This window comes from Apodemus sylvaticus, chromosome 8 (assembly GCF_947179515.1).
Source record: "Apodemus sylvaticus chromosome 8, mApoSyl1.1, whole genome shotgun sequence".
Lineage (NCBI taxonomy): Eukaryota > Metazoa > Chordata > Mammalia > Rodentia > Muridae > Apodemus > Apodemus sylvaticus.
Window position 1 is genome coordinate 74840030 of NC_067479.1, and position 22870 is coordinate 74862899.

The window sequence follows — 22870 nt, forward strand, 5'->3', positions numbered from 1 at the left end:
AGGGCACAGTGGGCCCCAAAGGTGCCTCACTGACACCTGACCCAGAGCCAGACTAAAGCTCCCTAGACTTGCCCCCCTCCCCAATCCCCCGCGCTCTCCGCTCTCGCCTCCTCCAGCTTTCCTCTCCCTCCCTGGCAGCTTCTCCCTACACACTCTCCTCCCCCATCTCCCCACTACCAGCTTTCGCGCTCCAGCTCCTCCCCTCCTCCGCGCCTTCTCGCTCCCCTCCCCCCTCCGCTGCTCCCTGCCCCCGCCACCGCCGATCTCCTCCGCAGTCTGGGCCGCTGGGTGCAGAGACTGCCGCAGCGCCGGCGGCCTCCCCAGACCGGATACCCATTGTGTCCTAACCCATCCCGCCTTCCACTACCCACGGCCATGGCGCAGGAAACCGGGAGCAGCTCTCGACTTGGGGTGCCCTGCGGGGAGCCTGCAGAACGCGGAGGTGCGGTAGGGCCAGGCTTGGGCAGAGATGGGGGCCGAGGGGACGCTCGCGTGTAAGGACTTTAAGTGGGCGGATAAAATGTGTGATTCTGCACATAGGCTCCAGTTCTTGCATCCATTCCCACTGGGCCAGAGGAGGGGGAGGGGTAACGGAGGAGGCTCGGAGAGTGCGCGCCCTATCTCCCAACCCCCCTTTTGCTGGGTGTCCAGGAACCATGAGAGAGTCGGGTCTGGACTGGCTTCCTGCAGGGTCTGACTGTAAGCTTATCTTCCGACCCTAACCGGAGGTTCCTGGACTGCCGGTTCTTTAGAGCATCCGTTATTCAACACAACCCCATTACCCACACTTTCTCCTTGTCTTCTCCCCAGGTGATGCTAGCGAGGAAGACCACCCCCAAGTCTGTGCCAAATGCTGCGCACAATTCTCTGACCCGACTGAATTCCTCGCTCACCAGAATGCATGTTGCACTGACCCACCGGTAATGGTGATAATTGGGGGCCAGGAGAACCCCAGCAACTCTTCAGCCTCCTCTGTGTCCCGACCAGAGGGCCACAGTAGGTCCCAGGTCATGGACACAGAGCACAGCAATCCCCCAGATTCTGGGTCCTCTGGGCCCCCGGATTCCACCTGGGGGCCAGAGCGGAGGGGAGAGGAATCTTCTGGGCACTTCCTGGTCGCTGCCACGGGTACAGCGCCTGGAGGAGGTGGGGGCCTGATCTTGGCCAGTCCCAAGCTGGGAGCAACTCCATTACCTCCAGAATCCACCCCTGCACCCCCTCCTCCACCGCCTCCCCCTCCCCCTCCAGGTGTAGGCAGTGGCCACTTGAACATTCCTCTGATCTTGGAAGAGCTGCGGGTGCTGCAGCAGCGCCAGATCCATCAGATGCAGATGACTGAGCAAATCTGCCGCCAGGTGCTGCTGCTTGGCTCCTTAGGGCAGCCGGTGGGTACCCCTGCCAGTCCCTCAGAGCTACCCGGGACAGGGACCGCCTCTTCCACCAAGCCCCTACTGCCTCTCTTCAGTCCCATCAAGCCAGCGCAAACTGGCAAGACACTGGCATCTTCCTCTTCGTCGTCCTCTTCCTCAGGGGCAGAGCCACCTAAGCAGGCTTTCTTCCACCTTTACCATCCACTGGGATCCCAGCATCCCTTCTCTGTAGGAGGGGTTGGGAGGAGCCACAAACCCACCCCTGCCCCTTCCCCTGCCCTGCCAGGGAGCACGGATCAGCTGATTGCCTCACCTCATCTGGCATTCCCAGGCACCACAGGACTCCTGGCAGCTCAGTGTCTTGGGGCAGCAAGGGGCCTTGAGGCTGCTGCCTCCCCAGGGCTCCTGAAGCCCAAGAACGGAAGCGGTGAGCTGGGCTATGGGGAGGTCATCAGTTCCTTGGAGAAGCCCGGTGGAAGGCACAAATGCCGCTTTTGTGCGAAAGTATTCGGCAGTGACAGCGCCCTGCAGATCCACCTTCGTTCCCACACTGGTGAGAGGCCCTATAAGTGCAACGTCTGTGGTAACCGGTTCACTACTCGGGGCAACCTCAAAGTACATTTCCACCGGCATCGTGAGAAGTACCCACATGTGCAAATGAATCCGCATCCAGTACCAGAGCACCTAGACTACGTCATCACCAGCAGTGGGCTGCCTTATGGAATGTCTGTGCCACCAGAGAAAGCAGAAGAGGAGGCAGCCACACCGGGCGGAGGTGTCGAACGCAAACCTCTAGTGGCCTCCACCACAGCACTCAGCGCCACAGAGAGCCTGACACTGCTCTCCACTGGCACAGGCACAGCAGTGGCTCCCGGGCTCCCTACTTTCAACAAGTTTGTGCTCATGAAGGCAGTGGAGCCCAAGAGTAAAGCTGATGAGAATACTCCCCCAGGGAGTGAGGGTTCAGCCATCACTGGAGTAGCAGACAGTGGCTCCGCCACCCGAATGCAGCTAAGCAAGCTGGTGACATCACTACCGAGTTGGGCACTGCTTACAAATCACCTGAAGTCAACTGGAAGTTTCCCCTTCCCTTATGTGCTAGAACCCTTGGGGGCTTCGCCTTCTGAAACCTCAAAGCTGCAGCAGCTAGTAGAAAAGATTGACCGCCAAGGGGCTGTGGCGGTGGCGTCTACTGCCTCGGGAGCTCCCACTACTTCTGCCCCTGCACCTTCATCCTCCGCCTCCGGACCTAACCAGTGTGTCATCTGTCTCCGCGTGCTGAGCTGCCCTCGGGCTCTACGCCTGCATTATGGCCAACATGGAGGTGAGCGGCCCTTCAAGTGTAAAGTGTGTGGCAGAGCTTTCTCCACAAGGGGCAATTTGCGTGCACATTTCGTGGGTCACAAGACCAGTCCAGCTGCCCGGGCCCAGAACTCCTGCCCCATTTGCCAGAAGAAGTTCACTAATGCTGTCACTCTGCAGCAACATGTTCGGATGCACCTGGGGGGCCAGATCCCCAATGGGGGTTCCGTACTTTCTGAAGGTGGGGGAGCTGCCCAGGAAAACAGCTCTGAGCAGTCTACAGCCTCTGGACCAGGGAATTTCCCCCAGCCGCAGTCCCAGCAGCCATTGCCAGAAGAGGAGATGTCTGAGGAAGAGGAAGAGGATGAGGAAGAAGAGGAAGACGTGACAGATGAAGATTCCCTAGCAGGAAGAGGCTCAGAGAGTGGGGGAGAGAAGGCCATATCAGTACGAGGTGACTCAGAAGAGGTATCTGGGGCAGAGGAGGAAGTAGCGGCCACATCAGTAGCAGCAGCAGCACCCACCACTGGGCAGGAGATGGATAGTAATGAGAAACACGCTCCGCCGCCACCTCCACCACCACCAGACAACCTGGATCATCCCCAACCCATGGAGCAGGGAACCAGTGATGTTTCCGGAGGCATGGAGGAAGAGGTCAAACTGGAGGGAACCTCTAGCCCGATGGCAGCACTCACCCAGGAAGAGGAGGGCACCAGCACCCCTGTGATGGAAGAGCTGAAATTACCGGAAGTAGTGAAAAAAGAGGCAGGAGAGAGCGGCAGCAGAAAGGCCTGTGAAGTATGTGGCCAGAGCTTTCCTACCCAAACAGCTTTGGAGGAACATCTGAAGACCCATCCCAAGGATGGGCCACTCTTCACGTGTGTCTTCTGCAGGCAGGGCTTCCTTGACCGTGCTGCCCTCAAGAAGCACATGCTGTTGGCTCACCACCAGGTGGCGCCCTTTGCGCCCCATGGCCCTCAGAATATTGCTACTCTTTCCTTGGTCCCTGGCTGTTCCTCCTCCCTCCCTTCCCCAGGGCTCTCCCCATTCCCTCGAAAAGATGACCCCGCCATCCCATGAGCCTGCTTTCTGTTCCTGGTCCTCTGTGACCCAGAGAACAGAACTGAGCTCCATAGGAGGGCCTCCAAGATTCACCCTCCTTTCTTGTCTTTTCTCCAGTTCTGACATGATGTTTCTAGTGGCTTCTCCCTAGTCTCTGAGCTTGACAATAAGTTTGAAAGGGAATGTCCCCTAAGAAATTTTTCTCACCTTTCTGTTCTGTATAACTAAGGGAACATTCCCCATAGCTTTCACATTCTCAAGGGGGCGCTCTCCTCTTCCTTTCCCTCTGGCAGGTACACTAGAGCCCCCCACTTCAGAATGGCAGCCTTGTTCAAAGGGGTTGGCAACTGCCCATGGAAGGGCCAGCGCTACCCCTTGGTGATCTTGACTCAGCAGTCACCCTGCAAGACTTCCTTGGGCCAGGACCTTCTTGAGAAGCTTGTGTGGGGTGGTAGGTTTCTTTTCTTTCTGCACCACTACACAGTTTTCCACTGAGCCCTGGAGTTCTAGATCTACCTGCATTGCCACTTGGGCATTGCAGCACCGTCACTGCTGTCAAAGCCCAGGAACTGTGCTTGACAAGGTGACTCCAAGGACATGATCAAGAGAGGCATTAGAGAAGATAGCCTCCCTCCTACTCCAGCCTCCTGTAGCCGAGGCTATGCCCAACAAGCATACCAGAAGAAAGAAGTAACTATAACTTCTTTCTCCTTCCCACCCTGCTCCGGAGAGTACTGCCAATGAAGATATCCTAGCAACTGGTGGCTCAACCCCAGGAGGTAGGGACAAGTGAAGGACCGGGATCCTTTTTCAATATGTCCCTTGACTCGCCACATAAAGGCAAAGAGAGTGGCTGGTCAAAATGCCAGGACTCCTTCAGCTTCTCACCATGGCCTCTCAACCAGCAAGCAGGTTTCTTACCAAGAGGTCTCTCATGCGATACTTTAGGAAGTATGAAGTTCCCGACTCTAAGGAGCCTCATTGGTAAGGTTGGTTATTTAAGCAATGATGGGGAGTTGAGGACTGTTGCTTAAACAGTCATTGCTGGGACTCTATTGGATGAAGAACAGGACTTGATATAAGCCGACTTGATGTTCAGCTCTTGTGAGTATGAACGTTTTCTTTGAGCTAATGGTGATGTGGTATGCAGAGGCACCAGGGGTCATATGTATGTAGGGGCTTCCTGTCACTAGAATGTTTTTAGTTTTAGATGACTTCCTATTTTATTCCCTCACCCCTTGTATTTCCCTTGTCGTCTTCTCAAAATCCCTTTCCTACCCCAATTTTGCTTGACCATGGGCCAAAGCATATGTCTTATTTTTTCCAGAAGTCAAGAGACAGAGCTTCAAGTGGTTCCTCCCTGTCTCTGTCTTGTAGTAAGATGTAGTATTTACTCTTAACATAGGATCCTGTGGAACAGGAGTTCTGAGAAGACAGAATTTTGCTGTTAGCTGATGTCAATGATGATTCTCTAAAGTAGTGGGCTCCAGAGCTTCCTAACACAGTGAAATGTATAAGAGCAGAGAGGGGAGATACTGGAATCTTTTTCCTTCATCATTAAAGGTTTTGGCCAAGTTTTTGTGTGTTTCTCCTTATTTTATGACTAAATAGCCAGATGGGGTGTGATATTGGCATTCCCTAACATGGAGATTCTTGGGCCACCTTTTTCTCCTGCCAAAGCTGAACATATGGTGTAGAAATACTTAATTTCCTCAGCCTTGTCCCCAAACAACCTCCAGTAGATATGATTTTACTGTGAGGGGGAAAAGGCTTTTTAAAACAGAGATTCTATTTTTCAAAAGGTACTTGCCCAGTGTACAGGCAATGTCTAGATTTTCCTTTAGGTTTTTTTTTTTTTTTACCACTTCCCACCAAAACACAACTTTTTGTGTGTTGTTTTGTTTGACTTTTCAGGCTGCACAGCAGTCTTTCCCAGACTTCTAGCAGCCTACTGACAATAGTGAATCTGTAGGTCAAGATAATGATACTTAGCCAGGCGGTGGTGGTGCATGCCTGTAAACTCAGCACTCTGGGAGACAGAGGCAGGTGGGTTTCTGAGTTCGGAGGCCATCTTGGTCTACAGAGTGAGTTCCAGGACAGCCAGAGCTACACAGAGAAACCCTGTCTCGAAAAAGCCAAATCCAAAAAAAAAACAAAAACAAAAAAACAAAAAACAATAACAAAAAAACATTAATGCAAGCTGGGTGATGGTGCAGTACATCTTTAATTCCAGCACTGGGGAAGTAGAGGCAGGTGGATCTCTGAGATTGAGGTTAGCCTGGTCTACAAGGACTAGTTCCAGGACAGTCAGAGTTACATAGAAAGACCTCTTGAAAAAAATAATAAAAAAAATAGTAATATGTAAAGAAAAGAGTTAGGGGTGTACCTTGGTTGGTAGAGTATTTTCTTAGTATGCATGTAAGAAGTCTATTGGTCATGCTTGGTTATGCAGTGAATTATGCAGAGACCAGCCTGGGATACCTGAGAACCTCTGTGTACATGTGTGTAAGAGAGAGTGACAGGGTCTCTTTATATAGCTCTTACTTTTCTCAAACTCTTGGAAATCCACCTGCCTCTCCCAATGGTCAGCAGAGAAACTTGTCTTTTTTATTTTTTAATTGGATGTGCATTGGTGTATTGCCTGCATGCATATCTTTTTTCTTTTCTTTCTTTCTTTCTTTTTTTTTTTTTTTTGACTGCATGCATATCTATGTAGATCCTAGAATCACCAGTTGTGAGTGCTGGGAATTGAACCTAGATCCTTTGGAAGAGCAGTCAGTACTCTTAACCACTGAGCCATCTCCAGCCCTAAGAACTGTGTCTTTGAAATTATATATACATATATGTATGTGAGGTAGCATTAAATAAACCATTTCTTTTTTTGTTTTGTTTAGAAACAGGGTTTCTCTTTGTAGCCCTGGCTGTTCTGGAACTCACAGGCCGGCCTCGATCCCCCTCCTTGTGCCTCCTGGGCGCTGGGACTAAAGGTGTGCACTGCCACCATCCAGCATTTTCCCCTTTATTAGATCATAATGTCACTAAGTCTTCGTGCTGAAAGAACATAACTGGTTTTAAAAGATAAAAGCACAATGTCTCAGGCTCAAATTCAGACAGGCACAGTGGCTTACCTGCAGCACATGGGATACCAGCAGAAGGATCAAGTATCTAAAGTCATCCTTTGCTATAGAGGAGTTAATGACCTACCTAGACATACATATGGGACTATCTCAAAACAAACCCCAAAGAATTAAGCAACAAAGCCGGGTGGTGGTGGTGGTGGTGGTGGTGGTGGTGGTGGTGGTGGTGCACACCTTTAATCCCAGCACTTGAGAGGCAGGCTGATTTCTGAGTTTAAGGCCAGCCTGGTCTACAGAGTGAGTTCCGGGACAGCCAGAGCTATACAGAGAAACCCTGTCTTGAAAAAAACCAAAAATAAATAAATTAATTAATTAAATAAAAAATTAAACAACAACAACAAAAGAACTGGGTCCAGTTGGGTGGGGTGATGGTGATGGAGGACTGTATTCCAGGTATTGGGAAGTAGGAGTTGCAGTAATGGAAGGTTAGCCTGGACCACATCACACTATTTAAAAGAACTAGATCCTGAGATCCCAGTGTTTGGTGATGAGGTGCTGTTCTCCTGCTACACTGATACTTCTGACAGGAGGCTCCTGAAAGACATAGGTGAGTAAGTGTATTCTTCACTCTGCTAAGAAAAAAGAACTATTTGATGATTCTAGATGTTTCTATCAGAGGCAGTGCAGGAGTCCCTCATTAACACATGGGAATTCTGGTAAGTTGGGAGTAGTTAAGGAGGGAAAAACAGCTTTTATTAAAAAAAAGATTTATTTCATGTATGTGGATACACTGTCAATGTCTTCAGACACATCAGAAGAGGGCATCGGATCCCCATTACAGACGGTTGTGAGCCACCATGTGGTTGCTGGGAATTGAACTCAGGAGTTCTGGAAGAGCAGTCAGTGCTCTTAACCACTGAACCATCTCTCCAGCCCTAGCTGTTGTTTTAAATTCCTGGCAAAACTTTGCAAATATATATATTTTTTCCATTCAGCTTATAGAGGAAGGGAAGTGACTTCCAGTCCTTTAAATAAATCTCCTTCATCTTCACAGGACATAGATAATGTCATTTGCCTCATTACCCAAGACTGGCCTGCTAGTTAGGTGTCAGCTGTCATGGTAACAGCTGCCAGTGAGGTTTCTTTGACACTAAGCCTGCTTTCCCACACTCTTTCAGGGCCCTTTTGTATTTCCTTTTTGTACTTTTCTTATTCATTCATTCATTCATTTAATTATATGTAAGTGCACTGTAGCTGTCTTCAGACACACCAGAAGAGGGCATCAGATCTCGTTATGGATGGTTGTGAGCCACCATGTGGTTGCTGGGATTTGAACTCAGGACCTTTGGAAGAGCAGTCAGTGCTCTTAACCGCTGAGCCATCTTTCTGAGTGTCTTTGGTTTCTTCTTCTTGCTTGGACCCCATCCTCACTCTCACTTTCCACTAGATCATCTTTTTGGATGGCGAGTTAGTGTTAACCTGCTAGAATGGGTATATGTAAATGCAGCTTGCAAAACATTTATTTTACAGAAAATAAGCAGAGAATCAAGTCCAAGCTGGGGTTGGGGGGTGTAGGTGTGCGCATGGGAAGCAAGAGGATGAATGCATTTCTTATTCATTTCGTTTCTGAGCATCTACTTCACTGCATAGTCCCTAGGTAAGAAGGCAAATGAGACACGACTGCACTTCCATGACCCATTCTAGGAGGAAGGATTATGTAAAGATTCTTTTATACCATGATAAGTACTGTGACAGAGAAGAAAAATGTCCTGTGGGATCCTAGAGATAACTAACAAATCCTACTGTAGAACTGGGGCAGTTCTTAAAGGCAGTAACTGATTCAGTCTATGCAGCAATCTGACACACTTTGCAAACCTGTAAGATCCATCGAATCCCCCGTGGCACACAGATGCACTGCTTTCGAGAAGCTCCTGTAAGAGCAGCCGTCTTCCAAGAGCCTGATGGAGTGACAGCCTTCGGCTATCTGACTCTCTTCTACTTTCTGGCCAAAAACTGAAGAAGCACAAGAAACGAGCACACACTTGGGACTAATGAGTACCCAGCTCCCAGAGCTTCCACTGCTCCGGAAGAGCAGAGTCTTAGACCTGCATCTCCCTCCTCACGGTCTCAGCATTTGCTCTCAGAATTCTGCCCATGTCACCCACATTCATCCATCTTCCTTCTTTCCTTTCTTTTTCTTTTTCCTTCCTTCCTTTTCTTTTATCATTTTAAAAAAAGTTTTATTTATTTATTATATGTAAGTACACTGTAGCTGTCTTCAGACACACCAGAAGAGGGCGTCAGATCTCTTTATGGATGGTTGTGAGCCACCATGTGGTTTCTGAGATTTGAACTTAGGACCTTCAGAAGAACAGCCAGTGTTCTTAACCGCTGAGCCATCTCTCCAGCCCCCCTTTTTTTGTCATTTTTAATCCTTTAAATGCTTTCCCCTGTTTAAGTTCTCTCCATCATAGCAGCTGAACACACATGAAGATCCAGGATCCAAGAGAGCAAATATGGGCTGCAAATCTTGGTTCTGGAGCTCAAGAAATACCACTCTTGCCACATTCTGTTCATTTACTAAATCTAGGCAGAAGCCAGTTCACATTCAAAAGGGGAAATAAAATTAATAAGAAGTGTTTGGTTTCTGGGTCCCAGCACAAGGGACTTGGGTGCATATTTTACATATCAAAGCAGACCTGGCCTCCAGGTCTCCAAGCATGCCTCAGTCCTTACCTGGCATACCCTGCCCACAACCTTGAATTTGGCATTCCAGGGCCAGGGCTGCCCTTCTCCCAGAGGTTCCTCCCTCTATAATCCAGATGTTTTGGTGTCTCCTTCCCTCCCTCCCCATCTCCCTCTCTCGTCTTCTTTCCCTGTTAGAGAACACTTCATCTTTTCCTCTTCCCCCATTCATGGCAACTTCCCTGACCTCAATCCTTGCGGGCAGTGAACTCACTCGAGTAGATTCCCAATAAATCTGCCTTTAATATGAGCTAATCTGGTTTGAATTTGTCTCATTTCACCAAGGGAGAAATAACTTATAGGTAAGAATAGAAAGTATGTACCTTCACATAAGAACATAAAGAATGGGGACATTGGTCCAACTGTGGACCCAAGCCCCACAGCATAGGAGGCAAAAGCTGAAGCGATGAGTGCAATGTCTTCTGCTCGTAATCGGGCGCACACTCTGATTTCGCTTTGCTGGCCTGGGGATCTCTGGCATTGTGCATACACTATGCATATATCTGCCACTTAGCTATCCCCCATCACACCCACTTGTTTATTTACTTAGAGTACTCACTGCAGCTGTCCTCAGACACACCAGAAGGCATCAGATCCCATTACAGCTGGTTGTGAGCCACCATGTGGTTGTTGGGAATTGAACTCAGGACTTTTAATTGCTGAGCCATCTCTTTAGCCCTTTAACTTTTCATTATTTAGGGAATATTTTATTAGTTTATGTACTCAAACTACTGTACATAGGCCTTACATGTTTAATACAGTCTGTTGCCTCTGTATAAGTGGAAAACAATAGTTTCTAGAATATGCTTATTAATTTTTATACACTTGCATACTGCCAACTTAACCCAAACTGGTACTATTACCAAAATTTATAGGACAACTAAAGCTCAAAAGTTCAAATTATTGCCAGGTGAGGTGGCACACACTTTTAATCTTAGCACTTGGGTGGTAGGTGGATTTCTCCGAAGTCTGAGGCCAGTCTGGGCTACATAAAACAACAAACACACACACATATTTGGGTTGGATAGCTCAGTGGTCGAGCACTTACCCAGCATGCACAAGGCCAGGGCATTCAGTGCTACAATGCCTGAGCTCTAGTACCACACACAATATAAATACTTTATATAAAGATATTTAATTATAATTTCTATTCATCTCATAGGGTCCACATGTTAAGGACCTTAAAAGATCAGTGATCTTCGAGCTGGGGATATAGCTTAGTAGTAGAGAGACCCAATAATTCAGTTCCCAGCATCATGAATACAAAAAGGTGATTTTTAAAAAAGATTTATATGTAAGTATACTGTAGCTGTCTTCAGAGGCACCAGAAGAGGGCACCGGATATATTTACAGATGGATATGAGTCATAGTATGGTTGCTGGGATTTGAACCCAGGACTCTGGAAGAGCAGTAAGGGCTCTTAACTGCTGCGCCATCTCTCCAACTCCTCCTGGACATTTTTAAAGAGTGCTCCCTCACGCTGAAAAAAATGGTTCTCTAAGATGTTTGTCTTAGAATATGCCTGAATTCCCAGAACTCAGGATATTGAGGCAGGAGGATTGTGAGTTGGAGACTGGGCAGAGCCACATAGTTAAACTCCATTCTCCTTTCACACACTTTGTATTTATAATAATAATAGTAATAATGATAATAATAATAATAATGATGATGATGATTATGATGATACTACTACTACTATTACTACTACTACTACTACTAATAATAATTTAGAAAATCCGGGGCCTGAAGGGCAGAGATCTATGATACAGTGCTTGATTGCATGTGCAAGGACCAGAGTATACAATCAACCAGACTACCAGTCTGTTCACTCCATCCTGTCCATCTAGCTCTCCACGTATACACCCATCCGTCAAACACTCACACTTGTTCTAGTCCTGCTATTTTAATGTGTGGTCGCTAACGATTTAAAGAATCAACATGGCCGGTCTGCCAGCCACCAACATGGCAAACACAGCCTCAGCGCTCCCGGAAGTATGAGAGAGAACTGCCGTAAGGATTACGTCCGGCTGGTTCGCCAACCGGAAGTGGCTTTTCATCTTGGCTCTTTATCCGGCTGGCCTTCGGGCGTCCGCGTGAGAATTAGATGTATCTTCGTTCTAGGCTAGGGAGGTGCTAGCCCGCCGCGCCTGATTCGAGTCGAGTCCGCGCTGGGAGCTAGGATGTCGGACACGTGGAGCTCTATCCAGGCCCATAAGAAACAGCTAGACTCGCTTCGTGAGAGGCTGCAGCGGCGACGGAAGCAGGACTCTGGGCACTTGGGTGAGGTGCGGGGTGGTCGGGGCGGGCCTGGGCGGGGCGAGCGACTCCAGGAGAGAAAGACAGCCCCGGGCTATGCGCCCTTTGCAGAGCAACCTTTATTGGACTCCTCGCCCGCCGGTTAGCCCATCTTTCCCCTGAGTAGCTGAGACGCACGCCCACCTGCGGGAAAGCTCGCAGTGCCTCGTCCCCGGCGTCTGTTTTTCAAGCTCAACAACACACCAAGTGGGAGCCCCACTCCTCTCCCTGTGTCCCATTCCAGTCCTAAGAGAACGTTGCGTCTGTGAAGCAACCTCTCAGTACCCTACTCCGAGAGCCAGCAAAGCCCTTTTTGTTGCTTCTGTGCCTGTTTCACCTTAGTTGTAACGTTTGCTTTGTCACTGTCTTTTCTTTCCCATGTGGGAGGGGAGCAAGGATTGCTTCTGTATATCCCCAGTGCTCAGTTTAGCAGCTACACCAAGGTCCTCACTAGGTGGTGCTGGATGAGTAGTGCAAGTGTTTACAAATGTAGCTAGAACTGAAAACACTTGGTTTTGGTCTTTAACCATTTACCCCCCTTCCTTGTATGACAAAGTTAGAAAACTTGAAGGCACTACAAAAGATTGTTGAGTACTAACCTAATATCCTTCTCCAGCACAAGCTCGATTATTTAAAGTAAATCAGTGCAGAGCTCTGCGAGAATACCGAATCCATACCGCATGTGTGGCTAATGTGTCAATCACATTATCAGTATTACCCTCAGCGTTATTAAAGAATTAAAGAAAATTAGAAGAAAAAGCCGGGAGAAAACCCAGCATGATGGCTCATGCCTTTAATCCCAGCACTTTGGAGGCATAAACAAGAGGGTATCTGTGAGTCTGAGGCCAGCCTGGTATACATAGTGACTTGTGAGTTCCAGGACATCCAGAACTACATAGAGAGACTCTGCCTCAAAACAAAACAAAGAAAAGAAAAAAGTCAGCTACAGTATATATATGTAAAATGCTAAATGAATGGGTCCACGGTCAGTACAATGACTAAGAAACAGAAATGGGGTATGCTCAGTGGGGTCATCCTACTGGAATTACCTGTTAAATTTGGCCTTGATTTTTAAATTGCATTAGCCAATACAAGATTTATCAGATTACATAATTTTTAAAAGATAATAGGGCATTATGAAACAAAAAGTGCAAAAATTAGGAAAAGGGGAATAATTAGAAACGAAGATTTGGAGGTTTTTTTTTACCATACTAATTAATATCTTTGCCTGGTAAGTTTACTTTTTTTATACATAACCCCTGTTTATGTGTATGGATTATGGATATTTTGTCTGCATGTATGCCTGTGATGTCTGTGTGCCATACACCTGGTGCCCATGGGGGCCAGAAAAAGATTCCTTGCACCTCACAACCCCTTTTGACTGGAGTTTTAGAAGGTTGTTAGCCACCATGTGGGTACTAGGAATCTATAGAAATTAATCCCAAGGGCTGGAGAGATGGCTCAGCAGTTAAGGGCACTGACTGCTCTTCCCAAGGTCCTGAGTTCAAATCTCAGCAACCACATGGTGGTTCACAACCATCTGTAATAATGAGATCTGACCCCCTCTTCTGGGGTGTCTGAAGACAGCTACAGTGTACTCACATATAATAAATAAATATTTAAAAAAAAAAAAAAAGAAAGAATGAATCCCAAGTCTTCAACAAGCTCAGTCAGTACTCTTAGCTGTTTCTCCAGCTCCTGTTTCTTTTTGTTTATCAGTTTCAGGTAGAAAACATAATTACATATCTATTATAGACAAAATGACTAAATTGTCTTTTAGTCTATTTGCCAATGTCTCCAGTTACTAGTTTTTGTTGTTGTTGTTTTTGTTTTTTTGGATTTTGTTTTTTTTCGAGACAGGGTTTCTCTGTATAGCCCTGGCTGTCCTAGAACTCACTCTGTAGACCAGGCTGGCCTCGAACTCAGAAATCCGCCTGCCTTTGCCTCCCAGAGTGCTGGGATTACAGGTGTGCGCCACCACCGCCCGACTTCTAGTTACTAGTCATAAGTATCTTACTGCCTTTTTGAAAACAGTCGTTTAGGGGCTATAGGGAGATAGTGCATATGGTGTACATAGTGAGTTCCAGGATAGCCAGAGCTACAAAGTAAGACCCTGTCTTAAGCACCAGGAATTAGAGCAATAACATTTAGTCACAACAAATATAGGCACAACTGTTAGATTGCTTGTTTTGAGTTGGTAGATTCTCTGTTTTGTTTGAAATAAACCTAATAGCAAAAAGTTTGTTTAAACATATGTAGTATTAAATATCATTGCATATTTATATAAAATGCCAGTTTTAACTATATTTGTAACTTGAAAAGTGGTATATGGCCAGGCAGTGGTGGCTCATGCCACCACTTTAATCCCAGCACTCAGGAGGCATAGGCAGGCAGATTTCTTAGTTTGAGGCCAGCCTGGTCTATAGAGTGAGTTCCAGGACAGCCAGGGCTACACAGAAACCCTGTCTCAAAAAAAAAAAAAAAAAAAAAGAAAGAAAGAAAGAAAGAAAGAAAGTAGTATATGTTTCTGAACAGGATTTTGGCTAGATTACATTAAAAAGGATGTTTCTGAAGCTTTAATTAGAAGTTTAAAATCATGGGAAATGCTCAAGGATTTAATATTTATTTACTTACATTTGTTTTGGTCATGGACAGCCTTCCCAAAGTATGCTCATTAAATTGGCCTAGACAAAAAAAAAAAAAAAACCCTACAAAATCAATGCATAATAAGAATTGCCATGCCAGGTGGTGGTGGCACATTTAAATCATAGTTTGCACTTAGGAGGCAGAGTTCAAGGCCAGCTTGGTCTACAGAGCGAGTTTCAGGATGGCTGGGGATACATAGAGAAACCTTGTCTTGAAAACCAAAACAATAAAAAAGAATTACCTGGAGAGTCCTGGAGTCTTGATTAACAAAATAAACATTTGTAGGAGCAGGATTGTATTACACAGTACTTGGCACACATTTTTGTTTGTTTTTTATGGATATAAGCGTTTTGCCTTCATGTAATTATGTGCACCACATGTGTGCCCAGTACCCTTCAAAGCCAGAAAAGGTCTTTGGATCCCATGGAACTGGATTTATAAATAGCTGTGTGCCACCATATATGTTCTGGGAACCAAACCCCAGGTCCTCTGTAAGAACAAGCACTTTAACCATTGAGCCATCTCTTTAGCCTTGGGCACATAATTGAGTATAAATGGCGAAATGGTAAATATATGACTTGACTTAAAAACATTTCAAAATCTACCTAACAAGCTAGGCATGACATTACATGCCTATAAGTCCAGCAGGAGGATAGAAATCTTTAGGTTATCGTGGGCTAAGTAGATCCTGTTCCAGACAAACAAGGCCAGGTATGAGTTTATACCTGTAATCTCAGAACTTGGAAGGCTAAGGCAGCAAATTCTGAGGATATCCTGGGCTACATAGTAGGTTCCAGGTCAGTCTGGACTAAATAGTAAGACCCTATGAAAAATCAGACATCTCCATGACATAGTAGTGATATACTTTGACTTAAAACTTACCAATATTTGGGTAGTTGTGGTGGTGTATACCTTCAATTCCAGTACTTGGGACACAGAGCCAGGCAGATCTCTGGACTACATGGTGAGTTCCAAGACAGCTAGAGCTACAACAAACAAACAAACCAAAACTTCCCAGTACTTTTATAATCCCTATCAAGCCCTCCCCCTCTTTTTTTAAGGGGAGGGGATTTACTGGTATTGTATCTAGGGTTTTTTCATACCGAGCAAGCAGTCTACCATTTAGGTATATGCTAGCCCTTAATTAATTAATTAATTAATTTTTTGGTGTTTTGAGACAGGGTTTCTCTGTGTAGCTCTGGCTGTCCTGGAACTCACTCTGTAGACCAGGCTGGCCTCGAACTCAGAAATCCGCCTGCCTCTGCCTCCCAAGTGCTGGGATTACAGGCGTATTTTTTTGTATTTATATATCTAATTGGTTTTTATTGATTGATTGTATCTAGAGTTTTTACAGGTGAGCAAGCAGCCTACTACTGAGCTATATGCTAGCCCTTATTTTTATTTATATATCTAATTGGTTTTTGCTCTTTAGTTATTGTTTATAGACAATGTCTCACCATGTAACTCTGGTTGGCCTGCAACTTACTATGTATACCAAGCTGGCCTCAAACTCAGGGCTATCTGCCTGCCTCTGCTTGACAGAGATCAAAGGCAACGTGCTATGTGCCCAGCTGCCTTTTTAAATTTATATTTTGAGGAAGGTTTGCTAAGTTGTCTAGACTTAGGCCTGGCTTTCACAACTTAGATATTACCCGCTTTGAGTCAAGAAAATCCTTTTTTTTTTTTGGTATTTTTTTTCAAGACAGGGTTTCTCTGTGTAGCCCTGGCTGTCTTGGAACTCACTTTGTAGACCAGGCTGGCCTCGAACTCAGAAATCCGCCTGCCTCTGCCTCCCAAGTTCTGGGATTAAAGGCGTGTGCCACCACCGCCCGGGTAAGAAAATGCTTTAACACTTAAGTCTGTTGATAGAATCTGAATTCCTATTTGGAAATAGCTTGTGTTTCCTTGTTACAGTGGTTTTTATCATCGTGCATATTTGCTTATTGAAAGTAATTTTTGGTACTTCAAACAAATTTATAACTTCAATAAGAAAGCTCAGATTTTCTCCTAGTATTATGACTCTGTTTTAGTTCACATGTAGTTGATTTGTAGGATCTCTGAATTCTAAGAGTCTAGTAACCACCAGCACAGTCCTGCTAAATGCAAGTATTTCTCTTACACTGTTGTAAGTATGCTATGTAGTAATTATTATTTACATTTCTTGTATACTTTTAGCTAAGGCCAGTTATTCTAAACCATCCAAAACTTTAATGTGCTTCCATGACCTTTTCATGTGTACACTTGGTAGAGGAAGAGCATATAGTGGAAATATGGAACCGTTATTTGTTAATCAGGCCTTTAGCCAAATACTCCAAGGCCTGATATAAAAACTTATAAGTATGAAACATTCTCCCTGCCCAATAGCCATGTTTCATTAAAAATTCAAAATCCATCCCTGGAAAACATAATCAGATCCAAGTTTTGATTATTGAAAATATTCATTTTTTAAATTTTTAAGTTAAAATATGGATTTGTTGTATCATTTGAGAGAAGGAAAGGGTGGTAGAGACCTACCTGTACCTAAAGTACCATGCTCCGTTCCTTCCTTTGGAGCAGTGAGGGCAGAGAATCAGGCAAAGATAGCTCTCCAAACAGAAACGGTGAGTAGTTCTCAGTAAAATCCAGGATTATTTTGGCACAACAGCAAATGCTGATGTATGAGTAAAGGTGATCTAGTGCTAATGCTGGTCAGAGGACCTGCATGAAGTGAAAGATGTGTGCGCTGGGAATGCTGGAGAATTGAACCCCAAGGAATGTAAGCACTGATAGTACTGACCCTTTTCTCCTTATTTTCTTACTTTTAGATTTAAGGAATCCAGAAGCAGCACTGTCCCCAACCTTCCGTAGTGATAGCCCAGTGCCTACTGCCCCTACGTCTAGTGGCCCTAAGCCCAGCACAACGTCTGTAGTCCCTGAACTAGCTACAGACCCTGAGTTAGAGAAGAAGTTGCTACACCACCTCTCAGATCTGGCCTTAACCTTGCCCACTGATGCTGTGTCCATCCGTCTTGCCATCTCTACGGTAATAACCTGATAAAACTGGAATTTATCACACATTTGCTTTTGTTCATGGTATCTTATGATCTTCTCCTTTCTTTAGCCAGATGCACCCGCCACTCAAGATGGGGTAGAAAGCCTTCTACAGAAATTTGCAGCCCAGGAGTTGATTGAGGTAAAGCGAGGTCTCCTACAAGATGATGCACATCCTACTCTTGTGACTTATGCTGACCACTCCAAGCTGTCTGCCATGATGGGGGCTGTGGCAGAAAAGAAAGGCCTTGGAGAGGTGGCAGGGACCATCACAGGGCAAAAACGGCGTGCAGAACAGGACTTGACTACAGTGGCTACCTTTGCCAGCTCTTTAGCATCTGGTCTGGCCTCTTCAACATCAGAACCAGCTAAGGAGCCAGCTAAAAAATCAAGGAAGCATGCTGCCTCAGATGTTGATCTGGAGATAGAAAGTCTTTTGAACCAACAGTCGACTAAAGAACAGCAGAGCAAGAAGGTAGGAATCATATGAAAATGTTCACATTCCTCAGTTACAGTTCTGAGTTGTTACTGTTTGCACAAGGAGTATTTCTTAGAATTGAGACATAGAGCAGTGGTTTTCAATGGGGATGATTTTCCTCTACCATCACTCTACCCCATGTTTGGTGGTTTCTGGGTCCAATGTTACCATAGTATGGTAGAGTGCTGTTGGCACTGAATAGAGAGAGGATCTAGAAAGTAGGGGCTAAAACTTTTACTAAGCATGCTACAATGTATAGTAGGACCCTTCCCACTCCTCTCCCCCCCCCCAAAAAAAATTGTCTAGTCTTAAAATATCAATAATGCCATTTTAAGGAAGTCCTTATTTACAGAATCTGGAAGAATCTTCAAAAGAGGATTCAGAGAAAACAGAAATTCAAATACTCACATTTGGACCAAGTTATGGATATTGATGAAATTATCAATACAAGGGTTCTGATTTGAACTACATTGACTTCTCATTTGTTCCCAATTTCTAGTTTATTTTAAAGTTAGTTTGGTCTTTGATGACAATAACCAGAGTTCTCCTTTATAGAATTATTGAATAGACTGAGCTAAACAATAGAATACTAGCACTGTGCCTTTCTTAGTTACCCAATCAATACGAATTAGTGTTTTTGAGGGGAAGTTACAATTAATACTTAGTTGTAGAAACTAGGCTCTTTGCATTTGAATTCCAAATACTTGTGAGAAGGACTGACCCTATTACAACTCTCCATTGTTCACTCACATATTCCTCATCAGACATTAATATGCTTAAATTTATGAAGGCAGTTTAAGGGCTAATTTATCTACAAACCCGTAAGACCAAGGCTACTTCTGTCACAGGTCAGTCAGGAGATCCTAGAGCTATTAAATACCACAACAGCCAAGGAACAGTCCATTGTTGAAAAGTTTCGCTCTCGAGGTCGGGCCCAGGTGCAAGAATTTTGTGACTATGGGACCAAGGAAGAGTGCATGAAAGCCAGCGATGCTGACCGGCCTTGTCGCAAGCTGCACTTCAGGTCTCTGGGGAGGGAATGAGGTGGGAGGGTGTTTCAGAAGCAATCATTCCTTTGCAGCATATTCTTCCTGCCTTGGGAATGGCTACTGTATGAGAAGGAATACAGAAGATTTCCTAGTCAAGCATCTGGGTCTCTGAGTAACAATGAAAATTCAAGTCTGGAAGGAAGGTAGTCCTAGGAGAAATCAGGAACCTAAGCTTAGGGCCAGTGATGTACTCTGAAGTAATGAGCCAAGGCTCTTCCTGACTATAAGTCTGTATGCTGTTTTGTTTTTGTTTTTGTTTTTTTTGAGACAGGGTTTCATAGCTCAGGCTGGGCATGCTGAGGATGACTTTTCTGATTTTCAGGCTCTAGTTATTAGTTTTGGGATTATAGGCCTAAGCCACAGCCCCCAGATCAAGTCTTTATTCAGAGAACTGAAGTTCTTTAGTTTAACAATACAGAGAATTGGGGGAGAACAACAAATTTTGCATTTGAATTGTATGAAGTACCTGCTTGATTCTGATTCCCCTTTTTAATTTTCCCAGACGAATTATCAATAAGCACACTGATGAGTCTTTAGGTGATTGCTCTTTCCTTAACACATGTTTCCACATGGACACCTGCAAATATGTTCACTATGAGATTGATGCTTGTATGGATTCTGAGAGTCCTGGCAGCAAGGAGCATATGCCAAGCCAGGAGCTTGCTCTTACACAGAGTGTTGGGGGTGACTCCAGTGCGGATCGACTCTTCCCACCTCAGGTACCTACATGTCCAGACAGTCTGGGAAAACCTATTTTAAGCTATATACTTAAACTGAGTATGGGCATCCATACATGTAGAAAAATAGGGAATAATTTAGCAATCTGGTTTCCTGATGGGAACACAGTGGGATAGGGATTCTTGAGTTAGAGTGTTTGGGACTGTGACTCTGTGGAAGGAAAGATGACCAAATACTACCTTATGCAGTGGATCTGCTGTGATATCCGCTACCTGGACGTCAGTATCTTGGGCAAATTTGCAGTTGTGATGGCTGACCCACCTTGGGATATTCACATGGAGCTTCCGTACGGGACGCTAACAGATGACGAGATGCGCAGGCTCAATATACCTGTACTACAGGATGATGGCTTTCTTTTCCTCTGGGTCACAGGCAGGTAATGCAATCCAGATATGTAAATACAGCAGAGTGAAAACTGGGTAAAATCCTGGGTTTCCCAGGCATTCAATTAAATGTGTTACTTAGGCTGCCTACCCCTTCCATGGGGTTTGATGTTTACAGCACTAATAATACTTGGGATTCTTGAATTTAGAAAAATAAGGTCTTTCAGATTAGATGCTGCTGCTTCATCTTTTCAGTCTACTGTTGCCCCAATGGTGTTTCATATGTAAAGGCTTCTGATATTTATAATACATGCATTTTTTATTTTGAAGGGAAAGACATGAGAATATGGGCAGATAAATTGTTTAACCCTTCCATTTTTTTAGGGCCATGGAATTAGGCAGAGAATGTCTGAACCTCTGGGGGTAAGTAGAAATTGTATTGGCTTTTTTGAGGGAAATGTAACTTGAACTGTAAGAGATGCAAGGTCCCTTCTCCCAGTGTTCCTGCCAGTCTTTGCCTTTATGTCTAGCACTGTGCCTCAGCTGGCAAAAGCTCAAGTTTGCTCTTCTGCTCCACAGTTATGAACGGGTGGATGAAATCATCTGGGTGAAGACTAACCAGCTACAACGTATCATTAGGACAGGTCGGACAGGTCACTGGTTAAACCATGGGAAGGAACACTGCTTGGTGAGTAACAGTAGTAGTAGGAACTGCTTAAAGATGGAAAGCTGTGGTTCATAAAGTAACAGTGTTCTCTGTGATGAGCAGGTTGGTGTCAAAGGAAATCCCCAAGGCTTCAACCAGGGTCTGGATTGTGATGTGATTGTAGCTGAGGTATGTGTCCCTGTGCATCCAAAGCTTTCAGATTGTCAATACAACTACTCCTGTCAGATAGTCTCTGGTTTTTTTGTTTTATCTTTTCCCTCATTTGAACACCACAGACCAGGCTAGAATTGCAAACTTGAGTAACTTTTTATAAATTTATTTTTATTTCATGTGTATCAGTATTTTGCCTGCATGTATGTCTTTATGAGGGTGTCATGAGCTGCCATGTAGGTGCTGGGACTTGAACCCAGGCCCTCTGGAAGCGCAACCAATGCTCATAACTGTTGAGCCGTTTATCTATTGAGCAATCTTAAAGTAGCTTGAGTTTTTCTTTTCTAGGTTCGTTCCACCAGTCATAAACCAGATGAAATATATGGCATGATCGAGAGACTGTCCCCTGGCACCCGCAAGATTGAGTTATTTGGACGACCACATAATGTACAGCCCAACTGGTAATATTACTAGAGAATAGGCTAGTGCCTCCCTACCTCCTGCATCCCACCTCACAAAAAACCCTTTACAGCCAAAGATAGAAGTCACTGAGTTGTATAATTTCTGGTAGTCTAACCTTATGTTTAAATCATTTTACTGGAATTTACAATATTCATTAGAACCCACAGGGCTGTTTTTAAAGCTCTGACTGTCCAAGGATCTTCAGCTATTCTATGGGATATATTAAATCTGCCCCCTAGTGGCTACTAAGTATTTATTTAATCTGTCAGTTTTAATGTTTGACTCCAATGGCTGTCATTTTAATTGTCCAAGGATTATTCACTAGCAGTGAGTGAATGAAATAGGCCTGGCTACCATCAATTACTAATCCTTAGATATACAGATCCAGCTGGATCTTGGGGCATGTGACTAAAGCAGGATTGCAAGCTTACGGTCTGCCTATGTTACATAATGAGTCTATTTAGATGTCTCAAAAGGGGAAGGGGCTGGTAGCTCAGTATTAAGAGTATATATGTAAGACACCTAGGTTCAACCCCTAGAACCACCACCATCAAAAAATTAAAGTCCAGGCAGTTTTTGTATCTGTACCAGATCCTAAGTATTGACACTGCCATATTATTTGCTATGATCTTTTTAAAAATTGATGTGGGCTGGGCATAATGGAGCATACCTTTAGCCCCAGCACTTGGGAGGCAGAGGCAAGTAGATCTTGGAGTTGAAGGTTAGCCTGGTCTGCATGGAGAGTTCCAGGACAGCCTGGAATACATAGCGAGACCCTGAGACTTAAAGAAACAAAACCTGGCATGGCCATTTGGTAACAGGAGGTATCACCAGAAAGTAGACTATTTTAACAGTAAGCCCTTATAGGATTTTTGCCACTTCTTTCCCCCTTGTTTTAGGATTACTCTTGGAAACCAACTGGATGGGATACACCTACTAGACCCAGATGTGGTTGCCCGGTTTAAGCAAAGGTATCCGGATGGTATCATCTCTAAACCTAAGAATTTATAGAATCACTTCCTTATAAAGCTAAGCATTCAGAGCCATGGCCCTACAGGCCACATCTTAAGAGGAGTGTTTATGCAATAGTGTCTCTTACCCCTGTATATAAATAAAAGTTTGTATTAAAATTGGAATTTCTGAAGTCAAATTATGGCTTTCTACTTAGTGTGTGTCCCTTGTGCAACTCTTTTCTTAGTGTGATTCATTATAAGTAAAAGAGGAATGCTAGCTACTTAGCATGTTGTTATAAAAGACTACACAGGAGCTGGGCGGTGGTGGCGCACGCCTGTAATCCCAGCACTCTGGGAGGCAGAGGCAGGCGGATTTCTGAGTTCGAGGCCAGCCTGGTCTACAGAGTGAGCTCCAGGACAGCCAGAGCTACACAGAGAAACCCTGTCTCGAAAAAACCAAATCTAAAAAAAAAAAGAAAAAGACTAACAGGTTCACAGCGCTTAGCAGTTAGTACACTATAAA

At 45.0% G+C, this 22870-nt stretch overlaps 2 protein-coding genes across 2 annotated transcripts; both read left to right on the forward strand.

The window, feature by feature from the left end:
* Positions 1–262: 262 nt before the first annotated feature.
* Sall2 (spalt like transcription factor 2) lies at positions 263–5299 on the forward strand. Its single transcript, XM_052191537.1, has 2 exons — positions 263–442; positions 811–5299. Exons 1-2 carry the CDS (start codon positions 376–378, stop codon positions 3750–3752), a joined length of 3009 nt encoding a protein of 1002 aa, XP_052047497.1. The 5' UTR covers positions 263–375; the 3' UTR covers positions 3753–5299.
* A 6293-nt stretch (positions 5300–11592) lies between these two features.
* Mettl3 (methyltransferase 3, N6-adenosine-methyltransferase complex catalytic subunit) lies at positions 11593–22530 on the forward strand. The gene is made up of 11 exons (XM_052191540.1): positions 11593–11836; positions 17302–17519; positions 17598–18002; positions 18854–19029; positions 19557–19773; positions 19981–20168; positions 20500–20538; positions 20695–20803; positions 20885–20950; positions 21281–21393; positions 22294–22530. The coding sequence occupies exons 1-11, from the start codon at positions 11737–11739 to the stop codon at positions 22403–22405; spliced, it is 1743 nt and encodes a 580-aa protein (XP_052047500.1). The 5' UTR covers positions 11593–11736; the 3' UTR covers positions 22406–22530.
* The last annotated feature ends 340 nt before the right edge of the window (positions 22531–22870 follow it).

Bases quoted from the DNA above. Each gene is read 5' to 3' on its own strand.
- Sall2 (XM_052191537.1), top strand. From the start codon at position 376: ATGGCGCAGGAAACCGGGAGCAGCTCTCGACTTGGGGTGCCCTGCGGG. The intron at 443-810 runs GTGCGGTAGGGC...TCTTCTCCCCAG, and splicing joins GGAGCCTGCAGAACGCGGAG to GTGATGCTAGCGAGGAAGAC.
- Mettl3 (XM_052191540.1), top strand. From the start codon at position 11,737: ATGTCGGACACGTGGAGCTCTATCCAGGCCCATAAGAAACAGCTAGAC. The intron at 20,169-20,499 runs GTAATGCAATCC...CCATTTTTTTAG, and splicing joins TTCCTCTGGGTCACAGGCAG to GGCCATGGAATTAGGCAGAG. The intron at 20,951-21,280 runs GTATGTGTCCCT...TTTCTTTTCTAG, and splicing joins GTGATGTGATTGTAGCTGAG to GTTCGTTCCACCAGTCATAA.